General features: G+C 50.3%; 1 protein-coding gene across 1 annotated transcript in view; it reads left to right on the top strand.

The window, feature by feature from the left end:
- Positions 1–13435, top strand: part of ZNRF3 (zinc and ring finger 3) — a 156916-nt gene extending 143481 nt beyond the window's left edge. The window contains exons 3-9 of the mRNA XM_055322762.1: positions 222–296; positions 718–849; positions 2573–2683; positions 3627–3794; positions 5414–5516; positions 6281–8011; positions 9883–13435. Coding sequence (XP_055178737.1) covers positions 222–296; positions 718–849; positions 2573–2683; positions 3627–3794; positions 5414–5516; positions 6281–8011; positions 9883–9923 — 2361 coding nt within the window. The 3' untranslated portion in view covers positions 9924–13435. The remainder of the gene's footprint in view (positions 1–221; positions 297–717; positions 850–2572; positions 2684–3626; positions 3795–5413; positions 5517–6280; positions 8012–9882) is intronic.
- The last annotated feature ends 1923 nt before the right edge of the window (positions 13436–15358 follow it).

Genomic DNA, 15358 nt, shown 5'->3' with positions numbered 1-15358 from the left:
ACTGATTTTCACCTCGTCTAACAACTCTGGTTCTCAGATTAGCTGTACAATGTAGGTGGCATTGTCCCTTTTTTTATAGTGACAAGTTAGTAACTTGCCCAAAGTCACGGAAGTTGGTGACTGTCAGATTTCTGCATTCGAATACAGGTCTGATTTCCAAGGCCAGCTTTGGAAAGGTAAGAGGACCAAGAGTGCCAACCTCTTCTTTTTAACTCTGCCAGGCCAAGCGGGCAGTGCAGCGGGGAGCCACTGCGGTCATCTTTGATGTGTCGGAAAACCCCGAAGCTATTGACCAGGTAAAGTCCTCGGGCCACGCCGTGTGGCAGCTTCCCCAAGAGAAGCACATATAGTTAGCTGGGCTTGTCACACAGGCATCACCCTCTTTTCGGGGCTTTGCACTTGTCTGCTGGCACTAGAAACCCATGTTTAGACATCATTCCTACTCCATAGCAAGGCCATTGAGAGGAGATAAGAGCCAGGAAGTCATTGGTTGGGGGGGCATTTTCAGAGACCCTTCTGGGCCTTCAGCCTGCCCAGTCTGTCCTAAAACGGGCTTCATTCTCAGCCTTGTCCTTTGGAAGCTCCAAGGCTATAATGCTTGAAGACTTTCAGGATTTTCTAATGGTATTAGCTATTCTTTTCCTTCAACCTCTCCTCCTCTTTCTTGCTTCTTAAAGCAAGAACGTCTTTTAACCAGAACTGTCTTTTCTTCCTCAGCTAAACCAGGGCTCAGAAGACCCGCTCAAGAGGCCAGTGGTGTATGTGAAGGGTGCAGATGCCATCAAGTTGATGAACATTGTCAACAAACAGAAAGTAGCTCGAGCAAGGATTCAGCACCGCCCTCCTCGAGTGAGCCTCCGTCAGCCCTGGCCAGCCTCATCCAGGCACCTTCCCTTTGGGCTTTTATTCTAGTCTTCTTTCTGTCTAAAATGCTGATATAGCCTAGGTTCCTACAGTTTAGATCAGACGTGAGGCTGGAGGCCAAGGAGAAACGTTACCCGTGTACCTTTATTATTCTTTAAGATTTTATTTGTTTGAGAGAGTGTTCATGAATGGGGGGAGGGTCAGAGGGAGAGTGAGAGAGTCTCAAGTAGATTCTGTGCTGAGCACAGAGCCTGACACAGAGCATGATCTCACCACCCTGGGATCATGGCCTAAGCCAAAATCAAGAGTTGGATGCTTAACCAACTAAGCCACCCACACGTCCCCACCCGTGTTCCTTTAGAGAGGACTCCAAAAGACCTTCCATAAATAGATGATTTTTTAAAGATTTTATTTATTTATTCATGAGAGATAGAGAGAGAGGCAGAGGCATAGGTAGAGGGAGAAGCAAGCTCCCTGTGGGGAGCCCACTGCAGGACTTGATCCCAGGACCCCAGGATCACTACCGGAGCCAAAGGCAGACATCCAACCACTTAGCCACCCAGGTGCCCCCAGAAATAGATGATTTTGTGCTAAGGTGTCTCTGATCTCTTCCATCTGGTGTTCCCTCTTGGTAGCCTCCTGTCTTTCTTGTTTTTTCCATCCTGCCTCCTTCTGAAAATCTGAGGAGGATCAAAGGAAAGAGTACCCAGCTTCCCTTGTCTCCGTCCTTCCATTTGACCCAAACTAAAGAAAAAAGCCTGTACTTCTTCCTTCCTGGAGGGTAATAATTGCATTTCAATAATTGCATTATTGAAAACCCCTAACTTATATTTGAGTCTGGAGCACTTAACTTTCTACTGAGATTGAAGTTTATGACTTCTAGGCAGTTGATGAATAGCGTTAAGGCTTCTCTTGAGCGTGTCAAAGGGACACTGCTGGCCAGTAACTCTTCATTGGCATCTTCCACCTAAACCTCAGGCTGAAGATTCTGGGAACCTGGTACAGGTTATAAATATATGTGGTTTATTACCTTATCACAGATACGCATACACAGGACGATCCTTTTGCTCACACAAAATATCTAGATACCCGCAGCATTCAATTAGCAAAACTCTCTTCCTCTTGGCTAACCGCATGTCCTAGATGAGGTGGCTTCCAGGTTTTTGGAGGCAGTGTGCCCCGAGGAAAAGATAAGAACTCAAAGTAGAAGGGATTTGCAGAAGAACTGCCTTTGCTGGCTTCTTTTTAAAGAAAAACGAGCGCTTTGGTAAATGTGACTCACTGTAGTGGAAGCTCGTATCTGTGGAAGCAGCATACAATTTTCTAAGTTGCTGTAAACCATTAATTATATGGTTAGTAATCACTGTTCCCTCAAAACATGACACTCACTCCTTTGTCCCATAAATACGATATTCGTGTTTATTTGGATGGACCTCTCCTACCAGTTACAGCAAACTTTGCGCTATTCCATGGGGAGCTAGGCGTTACGGTGGGAGTTCTCTTGACTGTGAGGAGGCCTGGCCAAGACTGCTGCACGCTTCCCCCTAGCCACCCCATGAGGGACTGCCTGGGGTGGAGCAGACCCCCAGGTGTTTCCTGCAAACAAGGGGAAACATACTCGGGTTGCCCCAACCTTATCCCAACCAGGGCTGACACAAGTCACAGGCAGAAGAGACCTGTGACTCAGTGTGTCTGTGTTCTGTTCCAGCAACCCACTGAGTACTTTGATATGGGGATTTTCCTGGCATTCTTCGTCGTGGTCTCCCTGGTCTGCCTCATCCTCCTTGTCAAAATCAAGCTGAAGCAGCGGCGCAGTCAGGTAATGCCCCCGAGCAGCCCGTGAGTGCAGATCCCCACCGCCCTGTCACTAGTGGAAGCCAGGGTGGGGGCCTGAGCTCAGCGGCCCTTTGCCAATGACCCAGGAGTGGCAAAAATGGAGAAAAATGAGAGCAAAGCTTATCACCCTATGTCTTCTCTGTTCTAAAAGGGCCAGAACCACAAAGGCTGAGCACTGGGAGTGCTTCCATCTAGGAGCTTCTCTCAAGAAATTTCTAAATGTTAATACAGAGCCCTAGAGCCTTGCTCTTCAGATATGATCTGGACACCAGTGATGTCACCTGGGAGCTTAGTAGAAATGCAGACTCTCAGGCCATACCCAGACCTGCTGAATCCGAATCTGCATCTTCCAAGCTCTCCAGACGATTCTCAGTAAACAGGGTAGCCGCTTTTGTGCCCCAGCTGCCATATCACTGTGCTCGTAGGAAGGTAGGATTTGGGAGTAGAGGTTGATGGAGAGGGTAAGTGGGAATGTAGACTGTCCCGTATGTTGCGTGACCCCTCAGGAGAGAGACAGTGGATGTTGGCAGGCAATCTGTTGAGAGGATCACCACCTTCTCACAAAGTGAATGGCCATCACCCCGACAGAACAGTGGCTGTGTTTGGCAGGCACCCATGCTCATTGTCTCATTTGCCCTCGGAGCTTTCTTCAGCGTAAAGAGGAGGAACCCAAGGCACGGAGCAGGTTAATAACTCAGAGTCTTGCAGAGTAGATCTCTGCTGGTACTGCCACTTGGGAGGAGCCTGGGTTCAAGTCAACTCAAGAGTCTGAAAAATCTGTGCAGTCTTAATTTCTAACATTTTGTCAAAAGTCTGACAGAGGACTAGCGCATGTCCCCGTGCATTGGGTGCCATGGCTCTAGGGGTGACTACCACTACAAATATGTCCTGGACCCTAACACAGACCCTAACACATTCTGCCACAGAACTCCATGAACAGGCTGGCTGTACAGGCTCTGGAGAAGATGGAAACCAGAAAGTTCAACTCCAAGAGTAAGGGGCGCCGGGAGGGGAGCTGTGGGGCTCTGGACACACTCAGCAGCAGCTCCACGTCCGACTGTGCCATCTGCCTGGAGAAGTACATTGATGGAGAGGTAATGACAGAGCAGAGGCAGGGCCCATCCTGGCTGGGGATGAGGTGGACAGGTCCACAGAAGCACACATGACCTGGAAGGGGGGGGGGGGCCCAGGTCCTTTTCACACAGCTTTGCAGGAGCAGAAGGGTTTTAAATGCCTAGGTCTCAAGGGGGTAGCCTGAGACACTCTAGCTCCTCTAGAAGTGGGTGGCCACAATGCAGAGACGCTTTCTCCAGAGGACCCAGCTTCCACCCATGTAATTTCAGAAATTGATCAGAAATACATGGTAGGCCAGAAAATGTCTGGTGTTAAGAACATTGACACATATTGACTTAATCTTAGAATCCCTCTTCTGAAAACTGATACTTGAGTGGAAGCAAACCTCTCCTGCAAAGCCACATGGAGCACTGGGTGTTTTTACTTAGGAGAGGAGATATGATGCCGCCCCCCTCCCTTTTTTCTTCTAGCTTTTTATCCTGAAAATGTCACGCCTTCAGGAAAGCTGCATGAGTCATACAGTGAATGATGTGTCATTCACCTGGAATCACTATTTGTTAACATTGTGCCATGTTTGCTTAATCTTCCCAGAGGGAGGCATGCAAACACACATTTTGGGGAGTGGGGAACAAAGCACTTCAGAATCAGCTACAGGCATTTGATGCCCCTTTAATGCAGGTGTTCCACTCCCATATAGACTATCAGGTGCAAATGAGTTTTTGCAGAGGCCTTTAAGTTAAGAGAGTTTTGAATGGTCTTTAGGAGCTGACTGCCTATATTGCAGTCCTGGGCCAGGCAGGTTCTAGCTTTGTGATCTTGGGCAAGTGGCTTCATTCTCTGTGCCTACCCTGTGACAGAGGCCCAAGACTGACCTGCGCTTCAGGTGATCGTGAAGGTTACAAGTAGAACCCTCCCACGGTCAGGAACAAGATTAGGTATTAATTTCAACGTTATTGTACTGAGCTGGTCGGAGAATGAAAAAGCAAAGTAACGTTAGCAAACTGTGGAGCAGGGGTCCTTTGGCTTGGGAACTCCAGAGGTGCTTGTACTCTAGAAAGCCCCATCTCCTCCTCTCTACATAGGCTGCTTTGTCATAAACCATGTTCCCTCAGGTGAGTATTCAGGGTCCAGTGAAGGAGAGGACAGGAGAGCTTTGCCTCTTTGCTGCCACACCTATCAATTACAAATCCTGGGCATCCTTTCTACTCATGCCCAGTTAGAGTGCCTGGAGGGAGCCACCACCCCAGAGATGCATAAGGTCTCTGAGGATACCTAGTCTTCTCTCCACATGCCTGGGGCTGCAGAAACTCTTGGCTTTGGTTTTCCCTGATGTGTGGAATGAATGTGAATGCCTTCCTCTGGCAACCAGAAAGGAGCCTGCTTCCTTCCTGAATGCTGAGGACTATGGTTGTGGCTTCTCCCTAGAAGCCAGACATGGGTACTGACTCCAGGGAGTGGTGTCCACCTGTTGCTAGAGGCGGGGAGGTGAGTGAAAAGGAAGCCTCTGGCACTGCAATGAGGAACAAGGCTTCTTGATCCATGCTGGACTCCTCAGGAAGAAGAACATATGGGGCTGGAGGCAGGACTGCTCTCCACGTGGGTCCTGCCTTCAGGCCACGTGTCCTCTCTCCCTTCCTAGGAGCTGCGGGTTATCCCCTGTACTCACCGCTTTCACAGGAAGTGCGTAGACCCATGGCTGCTGCAGCACCACACCTGCCCCCACTGTCGGCACAACATCATAGGTAATTGTCATCTGCCTCCATTGTTGCTGAAGAGTCACTGTCCCTACTGATTGCCTAGCAAGAGTGTGACACATGCTGCAGACCGGTGAGCGAGAATTGCCCTCCAGACCGGGGGGGGGTGGGGGGGGCTGGGTTTTGGAGTTTACTCAGTCTCCAAACCCTTAAGAGAGTCTGGCCTGAAGCATCGCCCTAAGTTGACATTTTGGCTTTCACGTGAACCACCTTCCTGACCTTGAGCAAGGCATCTGGCCTCTCCAGGCCTTAGGCCTATAATCTCCTTAGCGGGAAGGACAGTGATGATGCCCCCATGCCCAATACCATGGGGTTGTTCCCATGCCACAAGAGATGAATGTGAGGTGGCAGGGTTGTGGAGGCACTCCTGCATCACCTGTGGTGTTGGATGAGGGGGCCGGAATGCAGGACATACTCCAGATAGCTGGTTTTCTAGAGGGAACGTGCCTTTCGTCTTGGTATCTTTGTTGCTGTGTGCAAACTCCCTTAATGTCTTTGTCAGGCCAGGCTGAAGGGAGGCGTGCAATGGGCCCTTACAGGTGTGGCTGCCCTTCAGACAGAGAAGTGGGTCAGCCTATGCCAGCGTGGCCAGGTTTGGTGACAGCTTAGAAGGGGCCCGAGTCGTGAGACTGGGCACATGGGCACGTGACCAAGCCTGCTGCTTCACTGTCTGCCCCCATTTATCCCTCCAGCCCCTGGCACTCGTGTCCTCAGCCCCGCTGACTTAGACCCCCCTACCCCCTTCTCCCCAGAGCAAAAGGGAAACCCAAGCACTGTGTGCGTGGAGACCAGCAACCTTGCGCGCAGCCGGCAGCAGAGGGTGATCCTGCCGGTGCACTACCCCGGCCGCGTGCACAGGACCAACGCCATCCCCGCCTACCCGACCAGGACAAGCATGGACTCCCACGGGAACCCCGTCACCCTGCTGACCGTGGACCGACACGGGGAGCAGAGTCTCTATTCCCCACAGACCCCCACCTACATCCGCGGCTACCCGCCCCTCCACCTGGACCACAGCCTGGCCCCGCACCGCTGCGGCCTGGAGCACCGGGCCTACTCGCCAGCTCACCCCTTCCGCAGGCCCAAGTTCAGCGGCCGCAGCTTCTCCAAGGCAGCTTGCTTCTCCCAGTACGAGACCATGTACCAACACTACTACTTCCAGGGCCTCAGCTACCCTGAGCAGGAGGGCCAGGCCCCCACCGGCCTTACCCCCCGGGGCCCATCCCGTGCCTTCCCCCCGAGTGGCGGCGGCAGCCTGCTCTTCCCCACCGTGGTGCACATGGCACCACCCTCCCACCTCGAGAGTGGCAGCACGTCCAGCTTCGGCTGCTACCACGGTCACCGCTCGGTATGCAGCGGCTACCTGGCCGACTGCCCTGGCAGCGACAGCAGCAGCAGCAGCAGCAGCTCAGGCCAATGCCACTGCTCCTCCAGCGACTCCGTAGTGGATTGTACCGAGGTCAGCAACCAGGGCGTGTATGGGAGCTGCTCCACCTTCCGCAGCTCCCTCAGCAGTGACTATGACCCCTTCATCTACCGCAGCCGGAGCCCCGGTCGCACCAGCGACGTGGGGGGCTCGGGCAGCTCAGGCCGGGGGCCTGTCATGTGCCTCGAGGGCTCCCCGCCACCAGACGAACTCCCAGCGGCCCACGGTCAAGGTGCGGGGCGGGGAGAGCCTTGGCCTGGCCCCGCCTCGCCCTCGGGGGACCAGCTGTCCACCTGCAGCCTGGAGATGAACTATAGCAGCAGCTCCTCCCTGGAGCACAGGGGGCCCACTAGCTCTACCTCAGAAGTGGGGCTCGAGGCTTCTCCTGGGGCTGCCCCGGACCTCAGGAGGACCTGGAAGGGGGCCCGCGAGGGGCTGTCATGTGCCTGCTGCTGCGAGCCCCAGCCCTCCACACTGGAGCCTGGCGTCGGAGTGGCCGGGGGCAGCACACTGTTCCTGGGCGCCCCAGGCGGGGAGGCCCAGCCAGGAAGCCCCCAGGGCCTGTACGGCCTTCACCCAGACCATTTGCCCAGGACAGATGGGGTGAAATATGAGGGCTTGCCCTGCTGCTTCTATGAAGAAAAGCAGGTGGCCCACGGCAGCGGAGGGGGCAGCGGCTGCTACAATGAGGACTGCTCGGTGAGCGTGCAGTACGCGCTTGCCCAGGAGCCCCCGCCCGGCTGCCACCAGGGGGCCCGGGACCTGAGCCAGCGCATCCCCATCATTCCAGAGGATGTGGACGGTGACTTAGGCCTGCCCTCGGACTGCCAAGGGACTCATGGCCTCGGCCCCTGGGGTGGGACGCTGGGCCCGGATGCCCTGCGGCCCCACAGAGGCCTAGGAGCGGCCCGGGAAGAAGAACCAGTTCTGTGCTGCCAGGCTGGGGTGCTGCTCTCGCCCAGCTGCCCGCTGGAAGGTGCAGAGGCCACCAGGGCTGGCTTTCCTGGTGCCCCCCAGGACACTCAGGAGTCCAGCATCACAGCCACTGAGGCTGCAGGTGAGAGCAGGAGAGGATGGTGGGCCAGAGTCAGGGTTCTCCTCTTTCTCCGAGTTGTTTTCTAAGTGACTTCCTTTGTGCCCTCCACTTTATTTTTTCTGAAGATTTTATTTGTTTATTCATGATAGACACACACACACACAGAGAGAGAGAGAGAGAGAGAGAGAGAGAGAGAGAGGCAGAGACATAGGCAGAGGGAGAAGCAGGCTCCATGCAGTGAGCCTGATGTGGGACTCGATCCCAGGTCTCCAGGATCAGGCCCTGGACTGAAGGCGGCGCTAAACCGCTGAGCCACCACAGCTGCCCTGTGCCCTCCACTTTAAATGCCATCTGCACCTAATGACTTCTGAAGTTTTAATCCCCGCCCTGTGTTCCAAACCCATTAAGCTTTCTTTCTTTTTTTTTTTTTTTTAAAGATTGTGTTTGTTATTTATTTGGGAGAGAGAGAGCACAATCAGTGGAGAGAGGGAGAGGGAGAAGCAGGCTCCCCACTGAGCAGGGAACCCGACATGGGGCTTGACCCCAGGACTTTGGGATCATAACCTGAGCGAAAGGCAGATGCTTAACCGACTGAGCCACCCAGGCACCCTTGACCCCCATTAGGCCTTCTGTTTCTCTGAGTTTCACAAGCATCCCACCCTGTCAGGTCCACTGCAGTACTCTCAAATTCTTCCCCTTGCGTGCCGCCCCCTTCCTCCAGGCTCCCCACCCAGATGCTCAGGCCCAAACCCGGCACTATCCCTGAGCCCACCCCACCCTCCATACTCCAGCGTCCTGGACTTCTCAACCTGCCTGTGAGGACCACATGGGCTTATTTTTCACCCTTGTCCGGAAAATCAAATCCCCAGAAAAATGAAACTTAGCAAACAACATGCAAAATCCAAGTCCAGAATTGTCATTCGATTCAGCAGACCTCATCAAATTGCTATAAAGTTTCCAAACATTTTGTGTCAGTAACAAGCAGTCCAGCACCTTTGAGTAGCACCACTACACGTTCCACTTCCAAAGTATCACCCTAATTTCTCTCTCCCGCATTCCCACCTGCCGTCTCCCTGACCAGAGCTGTTTCCTTTCTCCAAGGCCAAGCCAGGGGCCTGATGGATCTCTCACTGCTCTGAGCTTTCCATTCTGTATGGGAGCCCCAGTGGTCTTTTTATTTTTATTTTTATTTATTTTCCCCCAGTGGTCTTTTTAGAAATACATGTCTTTACACCAGAAAACCCTTCAGTGACTTGCCACTACCTCTAAATTTTAAAAATGTAAACTTCACCCCTTTCTGTATGATCTGCCCCCTGCCTATCCCTTGCCTTGGACTACCTCCGGCTTCACTCACTTCCTTGCTACTTGAGCTTCCTTTGACCTCTGTCCTGTTACCCCAACAATCCAAGTTCACTGCAACTTCCAGACTTCTCTGCTGCTTCTCCAGATCTGAGCTAAAATCACCCCCTCCAGCCTTGTCCAAGGTCACTGTCACACCCTCTATTTATTTCCCGGGCTATCACAACCTGAGGGAGGGTCTGGGGTCTCCTCTGTTCTTCCCAGGGCCTGTACCAGTGCCAGATGTGCATCTGTTGTATGTGTTTTCATGCTGCCTAAGGGCTTCCAGAAGTCTCTGCACCTCCAGATGAAGGAAGCTGTCTGTCTAGCAGGCACCTGTCTGTCTAGCAGGCACCTGTGCCCCAGCACAGAATGAGGAGCTCTCAGCAAAGGAGCTCTGTTTCCAAAGCATTCATGGTCCATGTGGTATTGTGAGCTGTCAATTCCTGAGAGCCTGTAATGCTGGGGATGGGCACCCAGGTCCCTTGCCTGGTCCCCATGCGTTGTGCCCAGGGCCTCCAGGGCCAGTTCTGATTATTTTTATCTCTCTCTAGGACAGAGATCTCGCCCAGCAGACAGTGGCACGGGAGCCTGAGCTCAGAAGGAACTCATACGTGGAAATGGGGACTATATGGAGACTCCAAGCTCTGACTTCCTTCAGAAAAAAAAAAAATTTTTTTTAGCATTGACAAACACACAAAAGTGGTAATAAAGAGAGCCCTCCTTCTCAACCCAAAATGTGAGCCACCTGTGGCAAACTGCCCCCACCCCACCCCCATTAACAAACCAACAGACAAAATTTCTCTGAGTCCTTTGCCTCTTTTGATAACATGGTATATTCTGTTTTGTAAAGTGTGTGTGCTTGGGGTTCTGAGGTGTGTGGGATTGAGTTCTCTGCTTTGTTTTTTAAGATATTATATGTAAATGTAAAAAGTTATTTAAATATATATTTTAAAGAACCCTAACCGCCAACTTTTGCTGAAAAAGAAAAAAAAAAAAAAGAAATCACTGCTGCATTAATTGAACCACATCGTGTAGATACTGTTGTCTCCCAGGAGGGAGCTCAGGCCTTTGAAAAGCTCAGGGCTACACCTGCCTTAGAAAATGAACCAGAAACTTGAAGTAAAGCTAGTTGATATGGGTACAAACTCTGAGGAACAATGCAATGCTGCCTCTTTCTTTCTTGTGGTAAATCCCAACGTACAAAGTTTCGGGTCTTCTCAGAAGCCATGCCTCTCCAGCCCACACCTGTAGGCAGCTGACGGAAACAGCTAGGAATAGGGCGGAAGGTCTGCAGCTCTGAGGAGCTGGGACAAGCCATTGCCACACAAGCCCCGGAGTGACAGGGACGATGCAGCCCAGTGTCCTCAGTCTGTCCCTTCGGGTCATCGTCTTAGGTAAAAGGACAGAGTTCACAGTCCTGAACTTGGACTTCCTGCCACTGGCTGCAGAAATGGTTGGAAGGGGTGTGTGGGGATGAACACCCAGGAGGAATGTCGTTTTGCAACCTTAGTGTCTGGATGGGGTGGAGGGCGGAAAGTGGTCTCACTAACCCAGAGAAGGCACAGGGGGCGCTAGAAAGTGCCTGCACACAGGCATCTGTGTGGGCACAGCCAGTGTCCTGGGGCTGCCTTCCTGGGGGGCCCCACGGGGTCAGCACCGAGCTCCCTCCGTTGGAGTGATGCATTTCCCATCCCATCCCCTATGGAAGCCCCGCTTCAGGGTTATTCAGCCCGCTGCCTCATGGCTGAACTTGCTCATCTCGCCTGCAAATGTCTACTATCCCTTCTACCTAATGCACTATTATGTATTGATTCTCCGTGAGACAGAGAAAGAGACTATCAGATAGTTTAGACCCAAAGGGTAGGATTTTGTATATTTTTCCAGCCTTTTGCTGTTCTTAAGAGGGAGGGAGAGTTTTAAAACCCAAACCATTTTTTTAAAAAGATGTTTCCATTGTAAAAGGGAGAATCTATTTAAAGCTATTTCAGATCAGGGATTGTCATCCTTTTTGTCCAATGTACTTCTTGTTCTTAAAGGGTTTTTTGTTTTTTTGTTTTTTTTTTTTAAGAAGAAACTAATCACATTAGCCCCTTGTGTTCACTAACTCCTCTGGTCACTTTTATTTTATCCATTTATTGTCATCTGAAATGCTCATTTGCGGAATAGGAACCTCATGGCCTAGCCCCCCTGTAGTGGGGAAACAGAGACTGCCCAGGCTTGCCCTTCAACAATGGTGATACCCCCTCTCCAGTAAGTTCAGGGGAAGTCAGTCCAGGGTCCAGACGAGAATGTTTTTGACTGAGAATCTCACTGTATCCCAATCCTTTTTGCTTTTTTTTTTTTTTTTTTTTTTTTTTAAACCCAGCCGGTGATGAGGACATTTAGCCTTCTAGCCAGGCTTTGACAGAAAGAAATTCTAGCATCAAATGATCAAGCCATTTGCCATTTAGGAACTCAGTGCAGTGAGATTTGTCCTCCAGCCTCTGAGGTATAGTCCTTTGGGGGCTGCTGCCCCCCGCCCCCACCCGGGCCTATGCCCAGCACACCTGTTGGCGAGGGTGTGAGAAGCGCCTAAGCTGTTGACATGTGATCCGGACTGCCTTTATTTCTCAGGCCAGGAGTAGCAGCTGCTAAGGACAACAGCTTGCATTACGTGGTTTTAGGGAAGGGGGTGGGGAGTATGGCTTCTAACATGAACTGCAAAAAGCAGCTTCTCATTGTTGAGATTTTTGTTGTTTTGTGGTTTTGTTTTTTTGTCGTTTTGTTTTTAATGCCTTTGAGTGCACATTATCTCCTTTGTCTGAAACCATACCCTCAAAGTGGCTTTCTTTAGCCCAGTCTGGGAAACTACTCCTCAATAGCCTTAAGCAATAAATAGATGAGTAGATAATGTGGCTTCCACGGGGCTTATTAAAATAAATGTGTCCAATTTTCATTTGAAAGAGCAATAATTACAGATGGCAAAAAGAAACAACATTTAATTTTTGTACTTTACAGGGCAGTAGAAGCAGAAAAGTGAAAATGTTAAAATTTTAAATATCAGCCATTGTCTTAAATTCACCAGACAGGGAGGTCACCAGAATATAGGAACAACTCTATTATTGCCTCACCATTTAAATCAAAAGAAATGTCTTCTTTGAAGATTTTAAGACTCCAGTAATCATGACCTTTGTCAGTGGCCTCTCAGTGGTGTGTTGGGGTCATATAGCCTTGGAAACTGGGAGCATCACATTTTCCATTGAGAATCTGCACCATCACTGCCCACCCCCAAGCCAGATTGTGACTGTTAGGCCTGGTCCCTATGGCCGAGCCCTGGGTATAGGACAGCCATGTAAACTCCAGAGTACTGGAACCAGTTAAAAATATGAGGGTTTGGGAATTCTGATCAAGGTACCTCTCTATGCTGGCTCTGACTCTCTCAATCTCTCCCACCTCTCTTGAACCCAAGCCATTTTATAAAGCCCAATCTGCTGTCCCACCACTCAGACCCTCCCTTATGTGCTGCTAGTTTCTACTCAAAGCTCATGCAGGACTAATGCTTTTAAAATGAGGTCTAAAAAATAATTACTAATCTGAGTATTATTTTTTAAACAGACCTGCCTTTTTCTATTCTTTATATAGACTCTATTGTGTTGGTCTAACGACACTATTTTAAAATGTTTTGTTTTGTTTTGTTTTTTATTTCTCCCATAGCACTTAAAAGATATTTTGTAAAGACTTTGCTGTAAAGATTTTGTAATAAAATGGTCTAAGGGCTCCTTCTCCAACATTACCATTTTTTTTAATGTTTTAAAGGCTAGAAAACAACTTATGTATATTCTGTATATGTATAGCAGCACATTTCATTTATGGAAATATGTTCTCAGAATATTTATTTACTAATATATTTATCTTAAGCCATGTCTTATGTTGAGAGCGTGACATTGTTGGAATAATCATTGAAAATGACTAACACGAGGCCCTGTAAATACATGATAATTGCACACAGATTTTACATATTTGCCGACCAAAAATGATTTCAAACAAGTTGTAGTCTTCTATGGTTTTGTAACAAATTGTACAAATGACTGTAAAAAAAAATACAATTTTATCAAGTATGCGTTACATGTTGTCATTGCTCTGTATGGTAAAGATCTGTAGATCCCACCAGGGAGAAGTTTGCGTGAAGCAATGCCTTTGACTTCCTCCTTGTTCATGTAAACATCTGTAGGATTTCCTCTCCCATTTACATAGAGTTTGTGTTGTTGGGGCCTGGGGTGGTGTCATGAGGGAGCATCTGATGGAGAGTCTGTGAGATTATGTCCTTGAGATGGTCATGGTTTTTCTGCTCAGCCATATGTGGAGTGAGTGAGGGCAGTTATGGTCCACTTTTCAAAGTAAGGAACATGGGCTGGATTTAAACTGTTGACTTCCTCTGCCTGGCCTTTTCCTACCTGAACGACTGAGAGACCCTCAAACCCCTATTAAGGAAAGGGGGCTTGTAGGGAAAAGACCCTAAGCATTTAGCCCTCAAAATGACCTCATAGTGAGAGTAAAGAATGGCCATCAGTATGAAATGAATCTCATACCCATTGGTCTTATTTCCCAGGGAGGGAGTTACTAATTTGTAAAGCACTCCAAGATTATGTGGAAGGTGCAAAGTGGTGTTTATTTTTCAGACATCTAGGAGAGAATATCCTAAGCCGGTGAGCTCCTGTTCCTATTTCTCACTCTTTAACTTGTGCCATTTCTTGGGCACAGGCTCCTTGTGGACCTCCAGCTGCATCCTGCCAGGCAGTGGGTCCTGAGCACCCTCGGGAGTGGCAGCCTGACTGTGCAGAGCCTCCCAGAGCTTCTGTTTGATGGCCTTGCCCAGCTCCAAGCTATACCTCTTGGGGGTCCCTGAAGGATTCCACAGCATCGGCTCAACCACAGAGTGGTACAGAGCCCTGTAACTCTCCATGGGGAGGCCGTGGATGGTTAGCTTGTCCTCTGACAACTGCTGTCTCTTTCTGGTTTCAGGAAGCAACGCTTGGCCCTTCCAGGCCGCTGTCCCGGTGTCCCCGGGTAGTGCTTGGGTGGCAGCCACATGTTCAGCATATCTGCTCTCAAGATCTTGGCGGACAGTTACTTTTTTCTCCTTTGAACTTTCTTTACTCTGGCCAGGAAGAAAGCAGAGAAGTCAAAGCTAAAACTTGAGAAGGGAGCTCAAAATAATTATCTGGGATTTGTGTCCCAGACTTGGTTACAGCCACCACCAACATTGGTCTAGTGGGTTCTGGTTTATGGAATTCCTCATGGACGCCACTGCGTGTGTTCCCCATAACCCTGTAAGGTCAGCAGGAGGTAGATCTAAAGGCAAGGAAATTGGAACGGGTTTGCCCAAGCCAGCAGGGTTAGAAGGTTCCTAAGCCACAGTGTCACCTACTGAATGCCACGCGGGATCTTACGCGTTTACTCTGTGCCAGGTTCTTTTTTTTTTTTTTTTTTTTTTTTATGATAGGCACACAGTGAGAGAGAGAGAGAGGCAGAGACACAGGCAGAGGGAGAAGCAGGCTCCATGCACCGGGAGCCCGACGTGGGACTCGATCCCGGGTCTCCAGGATCGTGCCCTGGGCCAAAGGCAGGCGCCAAACCGCTGCGCCACCCAGGGATCCCTATGTGCCAGGTTCTGTTCAAAAACCCTTTGCATTACATTAGCTCAATCCTCATGAAACCCCATGGGGGAAGGACTGTCATTCCCCTATTTTGTACATGACAAAGACGGAGGCAGGAAGAAGCTAAGCCCATGGTTGTCCTCAACTACAGTTAAAGTGGCCCAGCTGGCCCCGTGGAGCGATGGGCCTCTGGATGCCAGGTTCCCTGCGTCTAAGTTCACGGCCCGATCTGTGGCTCACCTCCGGTGTTTGGGGGGGGGGGGTGTGTGCCTAAGGGCGCTGCCCATATCCTGGCTTTTCCCACTTATTTTCCCTCCAAGTCAAGTTCCTTTAGCCTGTGGTTATGAAAGCCACTGCGTCCTGTAGAACTGGGCAGAGCGTAAGTAGCCCG

The sequence above is a fragment of the Nyctereutes procyonoides genome, unplaced genomic scaffold, assembly GCF_905146905.1.
Source record: "Nyctereutes procyonoides isolate TBG_1078 unplaced genomic scaffold, NYPRO_anot_genome, whole genome shotgun sequence".
Classification (NCBI taxonomy): domain Eukaryota; kingdom Metazoa; phylum Chordata; class Mammalia; order Carnivora; family Canidae; genus Nyctereutes; species Nyctereutes procyonoides.
Note: the sequence above shows the minus strand (reverse complement) of the source record. Positions and strands in the feature narration are given on the sequence as shown.